The sequence below is a fragment of the Gracilinanus agilis genome, chromosome 1, assembly GCF_016433145.1.
Source record: "Gracilinanus agilis isolate LMUSP501 chromosome 1, AgileGrace, whole genome shotgun sequence".
NCBI lineage: Eukaryota > Metazoa > Chordata > Mammalia > Didelphimorphia > Didelphidae > Gracilinanus > Gracilinanus agilis.
Genome location: NC_058130.1, coordinates 543,056,314 through 543,070,263, shown reverse-complemented (window position 1 = coordinate 543,070,263; position 13,950 = coordinate 543,056,314). Strand labels below are relative to the sequence as shown.

Below are 13,950 nucleotides of genomic sequence, written 5' to 3'. Positions count from 1 at the left end.
GGAAAAGTAGCTATAAAAATTCAGTGGAGAATATAATTTCTTAAAAATTAGAACTGGGCAAGCGGAAGCTAATGATTCCCTGAGACATCAAGAAATAATAAAAATAAAAAGAATGGAAAAAAAAATCTAAAATATCTCAGTGGAAAAACAAGTGACCTCTAAAATAGATACAAGAGAAATAATCTAAGAATTATTCATCTGTCTGAAAGCCACAATTTAAAAAAGCACCTGGACACCATGTTAACAAGAAATTATCAAGGAAAACTGCCCATATATTCTTGAATAAGAAAAAATGGAAATTGAAAGAATCTACCAGTCCCCTCCAAAAAGAAACTCCCAAATAAAATCTCCCAGGAATGTTGTATTCAAATTCGAGAACTCCTAGGCTAAGGAGAAAAATAGCACAAGCATTCAGAAAATATCTTGGAGCCATAATTAGTATTACACAGTACCTAATAGATTCTACATGAAAAGATTAAAGGGCTTGGAATATAATATTCCAGAAGGCAAAGTAGGTAGAATTACAACTAGAATCATTTACCTACCAAACTGAGTATGTTTCTTCAGGGAAAGTCAATGAAATGAAGGTCTTCAAAGCATTCCTGTTGAAAAGACCAGAGCTAAATAGAAAAACTGATGTCCAAATATGAGATTTAAGAGAAATCTAAAAGATAAGCAGGAAAGAGAAAACTTAAGAAATTTAGTAAGATTACAGTTTATATTCCCAAATGGGAAGATGATACTTATAATTCTTAAGAACATTTTCACTATTAGGGTAGCTAGAAGGAGTGTAAATAAAGTGCATAAGAGTAAATTGAATATGATGCAATTATATCAGAAAAAAAATTAAAGGGTGAGAGAAATGCGCAGAGAGAAAAGGGTAAATTACCTCATAGGAGGCATGAAAGAGTTAATTTAATAGAGTGAAGGGGAAGATGGGAGGTAGTTAGGCAATATTTGAACCTTTCTCTCATTGAAATTGGCTCAAAGAGGGAATAACATCTTCACTCAGTTGGGTATAGAAATCTGTCTTTAACGTTATAGGGAAATAGGATGATGGGGGAATAAAAGAAAGGCAATCAGCTGATAGGGGCAGCTGGGTAGCTCAGTGGATTGAGAGCCAGGCCTGGAGACGGGAGGTCCTAGGTTCAAATTTGGCCTCAGACACTTCCCAGCTGTGTGACCCAGATTTCTATACCCAACTGAGTGAAGATGTTATTCCCTCTTTGAGCCAATTTCAATGAGATAAAGGTTCAAATATTGCCTAACTACCTCCCATCAAGACCATGAAAAATGGTAAGGCTGCAGGTCCAGACGGCATCCCCCCTGAGGCACTCAAGGCAGACCCAGAAATGTCAGCGGAGATGCTACAACCCCTCCTACAGAAGATCTGGGAACAGGAACAAGTCCCGACAGACTGGAAACTAGGCTACCTGGTGAAGCTACCCAAGAAAGGTGACCTATCCCAATGCAGCAACTGGCGAGGAATCATGCTTCTATCCGCTCCCAGCAAAATCCTGACCAGAGTAATCTTAGAAAGACTGAAGGAGGCCTTGGACAAGAAACTGAGAATAGAACAAGCAGGGTTTCATCAGCACAGATTGTGCACCGACCACATCGTCACCCTAAGAATCATCATCGAACAGTCCATCGAGTGGCAGTCTCCCCTCTATATGACTTTCGTGGATTTCGAGAAGGCATTTGACAGCGTGGACAGGAACATCATCTGGAGATTGATGCAGTACTACGGGATTCCCCCGAAGCTCATCAACATCATCCAGCGGTTATGTGAAGACTCTACCTGCCAGGTCATCCATAATGGGAAACTGACGGCTCCCTTCACAGTGAAGACCGGAGTGAAGCAAGGCTGCATGCTTTCGCCCCTTATCTTCTTGATGGTCATAGATTGGACCATGAGAAGAATTACCAAGGACAACAATACGGGCATTCAATGGACTCATGCCAAACAGCTTGAGGACCTTGAGATGCGGATGACATCTGTCTCCTTTCTCAGAAGCAGCAGGATGCGCAAGCCAAACTTGCACGTCTCTCTGAAGAAGCGGAGAAGACTGGTCTGAAGATCAACAAGAAGAAGACCAGGTGATCACAGTCAACAGCAGACAGTACCTGCCAATCCAACTATAGGGAGAAAACATCAAGGAGACGGACCACTTCACCTATTTGGGTAGCATAGTCAGCAAAGACCGCGGAGCAGATGAGGACATCAGAAACCAAATCAACAAAGCCAGACAGGCATTTAACACCCTGCGGTCTGTCTGGATCTCCAAAGCACTGTCCCTCCTCACTAAGCTCCGAATCTTCAACACCAACGCAAAGGCCGTCCTCCTATATGGATCAGAAAGGTGGAGAGTGACAAAAGTCAACACCAACAAACTCCAAGTCTTTGTTAACAGATGTCTACGCCACATCTTGAACATCAGATGGCCTGAAAAGATCTCCAATGCCAGACTCTGGGAAAGAACAATCCAGTATCCCATTAGTCAGGACATAAAGAAACGTAAGTGGAGATGGATAGGACATACGCTACGAAAACTGGAAGACAACGTAGACAGACAAGCATTGTGCTGGAACCCTTCGGGGAGGAGGAAAGTCGGAAGGCCAAAACAGACCTGGTGAAGATCTGCCGAAAATGAAACAAAAACAGTTGGAATGACATGGGCCCAGCTGGGGGAAGTTGCCCAGAACAGAGTCCGCTGGCGTGAGATGGTTGCGGCCCTATGCTCCTAAGGAGCCAACAGGAATAATAATAAATAATAATAATAATCAGCTGATAGAAGGGAGGGAAAATTGAGAGAGACAATGGCTAGAAGCAAAACACTTATGAGGGATAAGGGTGAAAGGAGAGAGAGGAAGATAAATGGGGGAAATTGAATGGAAAGAAATATTCAGTAATAATAACTGAATGTAAATGAGATAAACTCACCAATAAAATGGAAGTGGATAAGCAGGTGGATTCAAAACCAGAATTCCTACAATATGTTGTTTACAAGAAACAAACTTTTAATTGCAGAGGGCCACATACAGAATAAAGGTAAGGGGCTGGAACAGATTCAATTATGCTTCAACTGAAATTTAAAAAACAACAACAAAACATAGATAGCAGTCATGATCTCAGATGATGCAAAAACAAAAATAGATCTAAAGAGTTAAGAAAGGAAATTACATCTTGATAAAAGGTAGTATAGTCAATGAAGTTATATCAGTACTAAACATATATGTACCTGAAAACCTCCTGTATGTCCTGTGCCCCACTCCTCCTTATAATGTAAGCTCCTGTTGAACAGAGGACAAAGAATGAGTTCTGATTGTCTTCAAGGGAAAGAAACATTTCTCTTAAGTTTCAGACTTTGGAACTGTTGTGAAAGGTTAAAGAAGTTCAACAGTATAGAGCCAAGGTTACAGAAACCAGAGAAAAATAATAGACATTATTTTTAAGGTTTGCAAAAGTTAGAAATAAAATAGATAAGAACAATATGAGAAAAAGTAGTAGAAGAGAGATTTTCTTTTCAGAAAGTGACTCTTCCTCACATAGGAACAGGAGTTTGTTCACTCTTGCATAGGGAAAAATGCCAAATATTGAGAAACTCAGACCAAATAGACATTGTTAGAATAAAAATACCTCTGTCTGTGGCAATTGAAATTGATGCATTTTGTCTCACTGTATCTTAATGTCTCTTCGGTCATCTGATATCCCATTTCCCTTTCTCAAACTCTAGGTAAGTCTGTGCTCAATGCTTTTACTACCTGTCCTCTCATTCTTTTTAAAAAATAATATCTTGTTTCCCCCAACTTTATGTAAAAAGATTTTTTAACATTCATTTAAAAATAATTTAAGTTCTAAATTCTCTCTTTTCCCCATCTTCCTAAACATTTTGCCATTTGGCTTCTTTGTTATCTATCTGAGACTTTTCATTTAGGTTTTTGTAAAGATTTTCTTCTGATTGTATCCCACTATGATATCGTAGATAAAGTGTCAGTCTTAAATGCCAAGTTTAAGTCCTAGCCTTGAGACATATTGGCCATGTGACCTTGAACAAGTCACTTTATCTCTGGGTGTTAGGCAACTCTCTTAAAACTAAAAATTATAGAGGAAATTTTCTCACCCATTACCAATACCAAAAGAGTTAAAGGTATAACTCCTATCTCTAACATATAAATATTTTATCACACAGGTCCTGTGTGTGCCTTGGTAGTTTAATTCCCAAATATTTTATGTATTTTATAGTTACTTTAAAATGTTTTTCTTTTTTGAAAAATGCATACATAGAATGCTGCTAATTTTTGTAGATTTAGTTTGTCTTCTACTATTTTCTGAAGCTGTTCCTTATCTTCATTAGTATTCTTTGATTTTTTTCCCCTTTTTTAATGTAAACCATTATATTTTATGCACATGAGAATAATTTTGTTTTTTTTCTTGCTCCTGTTTATTTCCTTTTCTTCCCCCCACATCTAGTCTTATTTAGCTATCATTTCTACTCCTGTTTTCAGATAATTGTAAATAAAAGTATATGTATTGCCAAAATAAGTACCCATGGTGTTTTCCAGTTGTAACCCAGGGACTGAAGTAGAGGATTGAAAGGACCAATTCTAATGGCAGGAAGGTACCCATGGTAATTCTGCTTTGTATGTGAAATCTCATTTCAACTATTCTCTGTGTGTTTCAGAAACCATAATTGAGATGCATTAGGAAAAAATAATATTTCCCTAAAGCTTGCACATTAAAATCTTAAATATGAACTTGTATTCCTCTATGGTATGCATTTAATAACTGTCTGTTTTATCTGTTGAAATGTATAAAATTGACATGATTTTCAATATACCTCTACAGTTATTTATCATGGTGCTTTTGTAGTATTATATTATCTATTTATTGTTACAGGTTTTTTAGAATTTTTTTTCAGTGGTAGTAACTACATCATTTTGGAGAAAATAGCTTTATGCTGGAAACTATTGGAACAGTTGAGTATGTTGCCTTGTCTATATTTTAACTTGTTTGGGAGGAAATAGACAAGGGAAAAAATAGATCAATAACAAGTATTTATATCAAATTCGACTTAAACATTCTTTATTCTCCTAATGGAAATGGTTGACGTACACTGTCAACTTCAAAATGAAAAGGATAAAATCTGTAAATTATACTGTTAATGTGTCCAGTCTGTGGATTAAGTGAATATGGTTAACATGTTTATTCAATTACCAAATATTATTACTCTTTGTATGAAACCCCAGAAATATAAAAAGAAGAAATCTACAGCTAATTGCTGAGCCTTTGGTCTATTACTTGAAAAGACTCTTTAGATTTCCTTGATTCTATATCAAGTTTATTAATTTGCATTGCCCAAATGAGATTTTTTCTTCCTTTTAGCTTTTGGTTCGTGCAGGTGCTAAACTGGATATTCAGGATAAAGATGGAGATACTCCCTTGCATGAAGCTCTGAGGCATCATACTTTATCACAGCTCCGCCAACTCCAAGATATGCAGGATGTAGGGAAAGTAGATACAGCCTGGGAACCATCCAAAAACACAGTAAGTATATTATTGATTTAAATTTCCCATATATCATTCGTATAAAGTTTTAGGGTTTATTTCTTTTCTTTTTAAACCCATGCCCATCTGTCCTAGTAACAACTCATAAGACAAAAGGGCAAGGGCCAGGCAAATGGGATTAAGTGACTTGCCCAGAATCACACAGCCAGGAAATATCTGAGGTCAAATTTGAACCTAGGTCTTCCTATCTCCAGGCTTGACTCTATCCACTAAGCCACATTCCTGCCCTTATATAAAATTTTGAAGGCACATTTATTATCAAATTATTTTGTGTCTGTCCCAGGCCCTCAAAATAAAATACTAATATTGTTCTACCCTTTGCCAATTGATTTTGTAAAAGAAAGTACATTAAATGTTAGTAATTATAAGATTAATTCATGATCATAAAGTCTCTTAATTTTTCCTAATATTCAGATTGTTTTAGAAGAGTTTGTCACATTTCACAACTAGTCTGTGGAATTCTAATATTAAAATAATTAATTAGCAAAGTAGATTTTTGCCCATGCTAATATTGTATCTCCTTTTGATGGTTAACTGATGGTTGGCAGCCTCATCCTGGAAAGAATACTGACTTCGAAGTCAGAGGATTTGAGTTCAGAACTTCATTTTCCCAACCTACAATTTTATGATGTTGGACACACCACTTAACCTTTCTATATCTCAGTTTCCTCATCTGTAAAATGAGGTAGTTGGACAATATCACTTCTGGGATTCCTTCCAGTTCCATTGTGAATGATATGATTTTTGTTGAACCTTCTAAACATTTATCAAGCTTATATTTCCTCTTGAATTCCCAAACCTAATTGATTGTTGTTTTTAAGGCACCCATAAATTTTTGAAGGTTTTGTTGTAGTTATATCTGGGAGAAGAATTATTATTAATTAAATCCCATTTGCATTATGTATGTGGTAAAACTTTGTGTGGCAGTCTTTGTTGTGACATTGCCACTTTAAAAGTTTTTGTTGGCCTATAGCTGTTGATGAAAAGAGTCTGCCCATTTGCTTTTGCTGATTTCAAGACTATTTTATCTTTTGTTGTTTGCTAGCAATCTATAAGTGTGCTATATACATTTGAAGCTGTATCCTAATCCTAAGTAATTCTATTTTTCTATCTGTTTGCACACTTTTAACACATCAGAACAGTGTGATATTAGGTTGAGAGGGGCTTGGTTTCCAGTACCAAAACAGCTGAAGACTTTATTACATAAGCATTAGTTGAAGGAGCTGAGGGATATTTAACCTTAAAAGGAGATTTGCAGTATCAGAGCAGTATCTTATACATATTAGGATTCTGGTGGAAAACTTGCTAGATTGGAATCAAACGGTCTGAGTTCTAACCTGATTCTATCCCTTATAATTTTTGTAACCTTGGTCAAGTCACATGACTTCTATGATTTGTTTCCTTATCCAAACTTAAAATAAGGGGATTGGTTCTTTCCCAGTTGAAAATTTATGATAGAATGATTATATAATCCATTTAAGTATTCTGGATCTGTTGCTTGAAAGAATTAGATTTTGTCTTTTTGATCTTCAGAGAACAAATTAGAAGCAATGAGTGAAGATGTAAAAAGGAAGACATATGGGCTTAATTATAGAAAAAACAACCTAATAGAGCTATCCAAAAGTGAAGTGGACTATTATGGAAGAGTATGGATTTCCTTCTTTGGAGATCTTTAAGAAAAGGTTGGAAGACACCATGTGGGGCATTTTTTAGGAAATGTTCAGGATGGATTGGATGATTAAATGGCCTTAGAGGTCCCTTCTGACTCCAAGATTCAATAGTTTCATGTTTTGATGAACATTTCAATGCTAGTAGTATCATATTTGACAGTATTCCTAGACATTACCAGTCATCCTATATTGCTGTTTAATATGTTTTTGTTTTCATAATCTCTATTAAAATTATAGTTTGATGCCTTGGCAGGGGATGGAAGAAACTCCTTGTCTCATACATTGTTAGAGCTTAAGTTTTTGCTATTGTGTACTTGTCTATAGAAGGTCATAGCTGAGTTTAAAGAGACTGGTTACCAGATTGGCTACTGGGAACTTTCTATAAAGTTATACTAGTGTTGTACTTTGTACCAACAATTAGCCTTAAGAAGGAAAGAGGAAACCTGATAAATATTTTGAAGACTCAACCATAGATTTAGATGGTGTACATGCCAATTAAATCATGAATCTTTGAAGTACTTATGTATTCATAGAGAAATTGATGATATTGTTAAAGAAAAAGAATATGAGAGATCAGTGATGTGTTTAGAGTCCCCCAGCACAACTCACTTAATAAAAGGTCTTGAATTTGCTTTAGAATTTGACATCATGTTAATACCACAGTGCCATCCTTCTAAATTCCACAACTTTCATGATTCTGCTTTTGTATTTTCTTTCTTAAAAAAAATTACCTTCTGTCTTAGAATTGATACTAAGTATTAATTCATGGTAGAAGAGTGGTAAGAGCTAGCCATTTGGAGTTTAAGTGACTTGCCCAGGGTCACATAGCTAGGAGGTAGCTGTGCCTAGATTTGAACCCAAGAACTCCTGTCTCCAAGCTTCTCTCCACTGAGCCATCTAGCTGCCCCTGTTTTTGTATTTCAATTATTGAGAATTCACAGATAGTTAAAAGGGTTGATTATAATGTTATGTAATGACTTTTTGTCCTGAAGCTCCCCTGCAATCAAAAGAAAGCCTACTTGGATATTTAGCAAAAGTGAAAGCAATAAAATTTTTATTCCTCTTGGTGTATATAATGGATCTGATCTTTTTGTTAATACAAATCATTGGGAACCCTTGTTATATACTCCATGGTGGTCACCAGGGCAGTATTATCTTTGGCTTTACATAGTACAAAATTCCAGCAGATGTCACTTAATTGGTGAATCAGAACCAAAGTTTTCTACTCTTGAATTGGGATTGGTAGTTAGATTAATGATTCCTGTAAGTCATCCACAATAGAGTAGCATTTGCTAATGTTACTCTAAAACTCTACTTTTCAAATTAGATGACTTTAGTTATTCTGTGTCTAGATATTCTGCACCTTCTACCATTGATTTATTAAAGCCACAGTTGTCTTGTTGCCCTCTCATATTTTCATGGAATTTCACTGATGATGAGTAAAGTAATTCTAAATGGTTTTGTCAAAGATAATAAATAATACTATTATATTTTAAATTTTTGCAATTTTTCATTTATAGTTAGATTCTATTGAATTAAGCATATGTAGATAATACAAAACTTAAACATATAAAAATGATGACTTTATTTCTTTTTGTTTTTGAGAAATAATAAGATTGATTACTTTGCTTTCTGCCTCCCTGCATTTAACTTGTTCTCATCTTTGTTCATTTGAACCTGTTATTTCCCCATAACTTTCCAGGAAACATTTGCTCATTATACCTTGTTCTATTTTATCTCAGAACTTATATGTTCTGTTTATTAATGTATTTATTTGCCCATAGCAGGTAAATTTTAACACTCCTTATAAACAAAGCTCAACAAGTCTTTAATAAATGCTAACCAACTGTTAAGAGTTGTTAGAGAGTGACAGATGAAACATATATTAAATATAATAGATAATAAGTAAAGAGCATGCTATTTTGGCATGTTTATTATTGTGACTTATACAGAGAATGTAGCTGAGTAGCATATTTCCTTGACTAGCAAAAATAATTTTAAATATTTAGGATGAGAAAGCATTTATAACTGCTTTAAATTTCCTATCTTTTTATTCACTTAAAAATGAATAATATGGAAATATGTTTTGTGTGATAATGTATATACAACCTAGATTGAATTATCAGCTCCAGGAGTGGGAAAGGGAAGAAGGGAAAGTGACAACATGAATCCTATAACTTAGGAAAATATGGAAAATTGTTATTAAAAAAAAGCAAATAAATAAAAAATAAATTTCCCATCTTTTTGTGTTAAAATGTGAAACCATGTTTTTATGGGATTGATTTTATTTTCTTTCAGTTAATAATGGGACTTGGTACACAAGGAGCAGAGAAGAAGAGTGCAGCATCTATTGCCTGCTTCTTAGCAGCCAATGGAGCTGATCTTAGCATTCGAAATAAGAAGGGCCAGTCTCCACTTGATCTGTGTCCTGATCCTAGCCTCTGCAAAGCATTAGCCAAGTGTCATAAAGAAAAAGTCAGGTATGGTTAAATTTTAATCAGTAGAATTTGATATATTTTATAAGAATGTGATCTCTAGAATTACATAAGAAGTATAAAAACCTCATTTTATTACCTAGTTTTAAAATAAGTCATGGGACTTTTTGTGCATGAAGTAAGGATAAAGCAAATGCTATATTTTTGTTAAAAATCTTATATTGGATATCCTGGTTTACTGAAGTCTTTAAATTTAAATTTAAAATTAATGCATTTAGGAGGAATTTTAGGAGTCTGCCAGTTTATTTCTGCCCTTTCTTAGGCAGAAAGATTAATTTGATGTGTTTAATGCATTTAACTGTTTATGTTAGTATCAGCATATCCACATCAGTAGGAATTATCTTCATCACTGAGTAGAACCCAAACTTAAACTTATTATATAACTTTAATCTTTCATCTGCCAGTTGATCCCAATAAATATTATGAAGATGTCTATCTATATTTTGTCTATATCTCCAACTTTTCCTTCATCAATTTATGTATAATTCATGAGACTCCCTCACTAGTTAAGCTTGTTCAGGTATTTCTCATCCCTAAGAAACATTTGCCAAATTGCCCTTTTCCTTAACTACTACCCCATTTTGATTTTGTTTTTAAAATGTTAGTTCCCACTTAAAAGTTACCATACCTCTTAATAACTACAACTGCTCTCATAACTTCATTTAGGTACCCAATGTCAGCCATCATTGTCAATCCTTGTTCATTGTAGATCTTTGTACAAAAGCCATCAAATTTATAGTTTGTACCTTTTTTTTTTAACTCTAATTTATTGGTGCTAAGGCAAAAAAGTGGTAAGAGCTAGGCAATGGGAATTAAGTGACTTGCCCTGGGTCACACAACTAGGAAGTGTCTGAGGTCAGATTTGAGCCCAGGACCTTCCATCTCTTTGCCTGGCTCTTAATCTACTGAGCCACCTAGTCATCTCTATATCTTTTTTTAAAGTCACATTTTAGATCTATCTTTGACCCAAGCCATATACTGCATATTGATTTTTCCTCAAACACCCTAACCTCCCAATACTTTAGTTTACTTTTTTTCATGGACCTACTTCTCTACATCACCTCAGCCATACACAGAGATTGACATGTCTGTAATCTTTCCATCATGTTGAGTTTAAGTCGATCATAAAAGTTCCATTGTATTTGTCAGATTAGGAATAATGTTGTAAGAATGGATAGAACATTTCAGGGGGCCTCATCTGGCCCACAGTTTGCCCATCACTGGTCTACACCATGATCTACAATCCCTTGACTTTTTAGTTCTCTCTCAAGCCTTTGAATTAGCCCTACTCTCCTCCTTTCCCTATCTTGAACCGTTTGTGAATCAGTTCAGCTCTGTCCTGTCCTCTTTTCTTGAGTCTTTATATTACTGATGTTGCCCTGCTAAGCCTCAGCCTGGCATCTCTCCCATCATCTACTTGCTTTCTTTCTTTTTTTTAATAACTCTTACCTTCCATCTTAGAATTAATACTGGGTATTGGTTCTAAGGCAGAAGAGTGGTATGGGCTAGGCAATGGGAGTTAAGTGACTTGCCCAGGGTCACACAGCTAGGAAGTGTCTGAGGTCTTTATGTTGAAAAAAGATTACAGGCTATTTTATTGCCCATTTCTTTTCTTTTTGGGGGGTTGCTGACATTATCACTAGCCCTGTTTTCCCCAAGCCTCCTCTCCCCAATAAAGAAAAATATAATCTGATGCAAATAAGTGTATCAGGTAAAACAAATATACACATTTGACGTGTCCAGAAATTGATTTCCTATTGCTTCTTGACTCTATCACCCCTCTTATCAGGAGAAAGTGGGTAGTATGTGTCATCATCAGTCTTCTGGAGGCATGGATTGTTACTGCATTTTTCAGAGTTCATAAATCTTTCAAAGTTCTTTTTCTTTACAGTGTTACTATATGAATTGTTCTTCTGTTCCTGTTAAATTTCTCTCAGTTCATACAAGTCTTCTGAGGCTTCTCTGGAATCATCTCATTCATCATTTCTTATGGAGTAATAGTATTCCATTATATGAATATATCATAGTTTGTTTAGTTTTCTAAGTTCTACTACAGCAGAAAGAACTACAATAAATATTTTTGCAACATATGTGTAATTAGTATATACATTTTAATAGAGTCCACAGCAGATCTAATTTCTTTTGTTTGTGTGTGTGTGTATTAATGGGTTTACTTCCTTGCTTTCATGCATATTTATATCCTGTGTTTATCTTTTAAAATTGTATATTCTCCTTTATAGCTATAATTCCCCCACTATGTCCTAAAGTTATACAACAGCCATCATTTAATAGATGTTATTGTCTAGCTTCACGCTACATAAAGAAATATGAGAGTTAGATTTTTAGGTATCTGTGCTCCCTCTGCTGGCTCTATAAAAATATCTATAAAGATATTAATGAAGATAATTTTAAAAAATAAATTTTACTGATGCCTTTGGATTTTAATATCACTGCCATTTCATGCTATGATTCTTCCCTCTGCCCTTTTCAAATTATAGTGACCTCCTATATGCAACAAGTTGCTATTTTGCTCTCCTACCTCTCTACTGAGAAAAGGGTGGCTATATTTTATTTTCTGTTCTGTTAGATAGTTTCAGCTTTTTTTAATTTTCAGAAGGTTTGGCTTCTCGTTTAACGGATCTTTTCATGTATGCTTAGTTTAATGAAGAATGTTTGATGCTTTTGATCTCTTTGACTAGAAATGAGTTTAGTTTTCAGTTCAGTTTTAATAGTTAGACTGTTTAAAGTCTTTTTCAGTGTGACTTAAGTTTTGTTTTTTAAGAATTTTTTTCTAATTTTTAGCTTTGGTTTTAAGAAATTTATTCCATAGTAAGATATGGAAAAAATATAGTATATGAGGACTCAAAATGTTAAATATTTCATTTCCCCCCTTATGTATCTAAAGTTATATACTACCCCTAGATGGTTCTTAATATTTTATTTTAATGGATAGATACATTAGTTGAAATTTTATTAGAAGCTATTCAAAGAATAATAAATTGATTATGAAATAAGCATGATTGAGTATATTTTATCTTCTTAGTGGTCAAGTGGGTTCACGGAGTCCTTCTATGATCAGTAACGATTCAGAAACTTTAGAGGAATGTATGGTATGTTCAGATATGAAGAGAGATACTCTTTTTGGCCCATGTGGACATATTGCTACATGTTCTCTGTGTTCTCCACGTGTCAAGAAATGCCTCATCTGTAAAGAACAAGTTCAGTCTAGAACAAAGGTAACTTTTGTATTTTCCTTTTTTCTTTTATACTTTTGTAGCTCTTATTTAAGGCAATTTTACAGAGAAATGATATTGTCTATTGCCAGAGAATCTGCTAATTATTCCTTGATGGAACAGATAGGAATGGAATATATACAAATGTATATACTCTATTCCTTTTTCATATAGGAGTTTGTTCAGATTATGTATCGACAGAGAAATTCTACTGTTAACTGAAAGAGACTTGCTCATGGTTTTACTTTTAGAATGGCTCTTTGAATAGTCTTTGTTTTATGATTAAAAGTCAAGGTAACAAACATTTGTTAAACACATAATATGTGCCAGAAGAGAGTAAAAAGATAGTCCTTGTTCTCAAGGAGTTCACAGTCTAATGAGAGAAACAATATGAAAACAACTATGTACAAACAAGATATATACAAGATTAGTTGGCAATGATCAATAGGGTGAAGTTACAAGCATTAAGGGATACTCACCTCCCTTAAAAGATGAGATGCTAGGGAAGACTTGTGGGAAGCCAGGGGATTTGCATGTGGGAGAGCCAATTAAAATTTTTTGAGTTGGGAGATAGTTTCTTCTATGAGGATTATCAAAGGAAGTCAGTGATATTTAGTTTAAAATGTCTAATAGGCAGTTGGAGATGTGAATTTGTAGGTTAGGAAAGAAAGTTAGGGCTGGATATGTAGAGTTAACAATCATCAGCCTGGATATGGTAATTAAATCTGATCCGAGGAAGAGGACATCCGTGGTTATGACTTGAACGAAGATCTGGTGAAGGAAACTGAGAAGGAGTGGGTCAACCAGGTAGGAGGAGAACCAAGAGAAGGTCACAGAAGAAAAGTGTCACAAAAATCTAGAGAGAAGAGAGAAAGGGAGAAAGTATTGTCAAGAAAATCTAAATAGAAGAATACATGAAGGAGAAAGTGATTAACAGGGTCAAAGGCTGCAGAAAGATCAAGAAAGCTGAGGATAGGGAAGAG

General features: G+C 34.9%; 1 protein-coding gene across 1 annotated transcript in view; it reads left to right on the top strand.

The window, feature by feature from the left end:
- Positions 1–13,950, top strand: part of MIB1 (MIB E3 ubiquitin protein ligase 1) — a 161,694-nt gene that overhangs the window by 136,477 nt on the left and 11,267 nt on the right. The window contains exons 15-17 of the mRNA XM_044666619.1: positions 5,387–5,548; positions 9,538–9,719; positions 12,778–12,970. Coding sequence (XP_044522554.1) covers positions 5,387–5,548; positions 9,538–9,719; positions 12,778–12,970 — 537 coding nt within the window. The remainder of the gene's footprint in view (positions 1–5,386; positions 5,549–9,537; positions 9,720–12,777; positions 12,971–13,950) is intronic.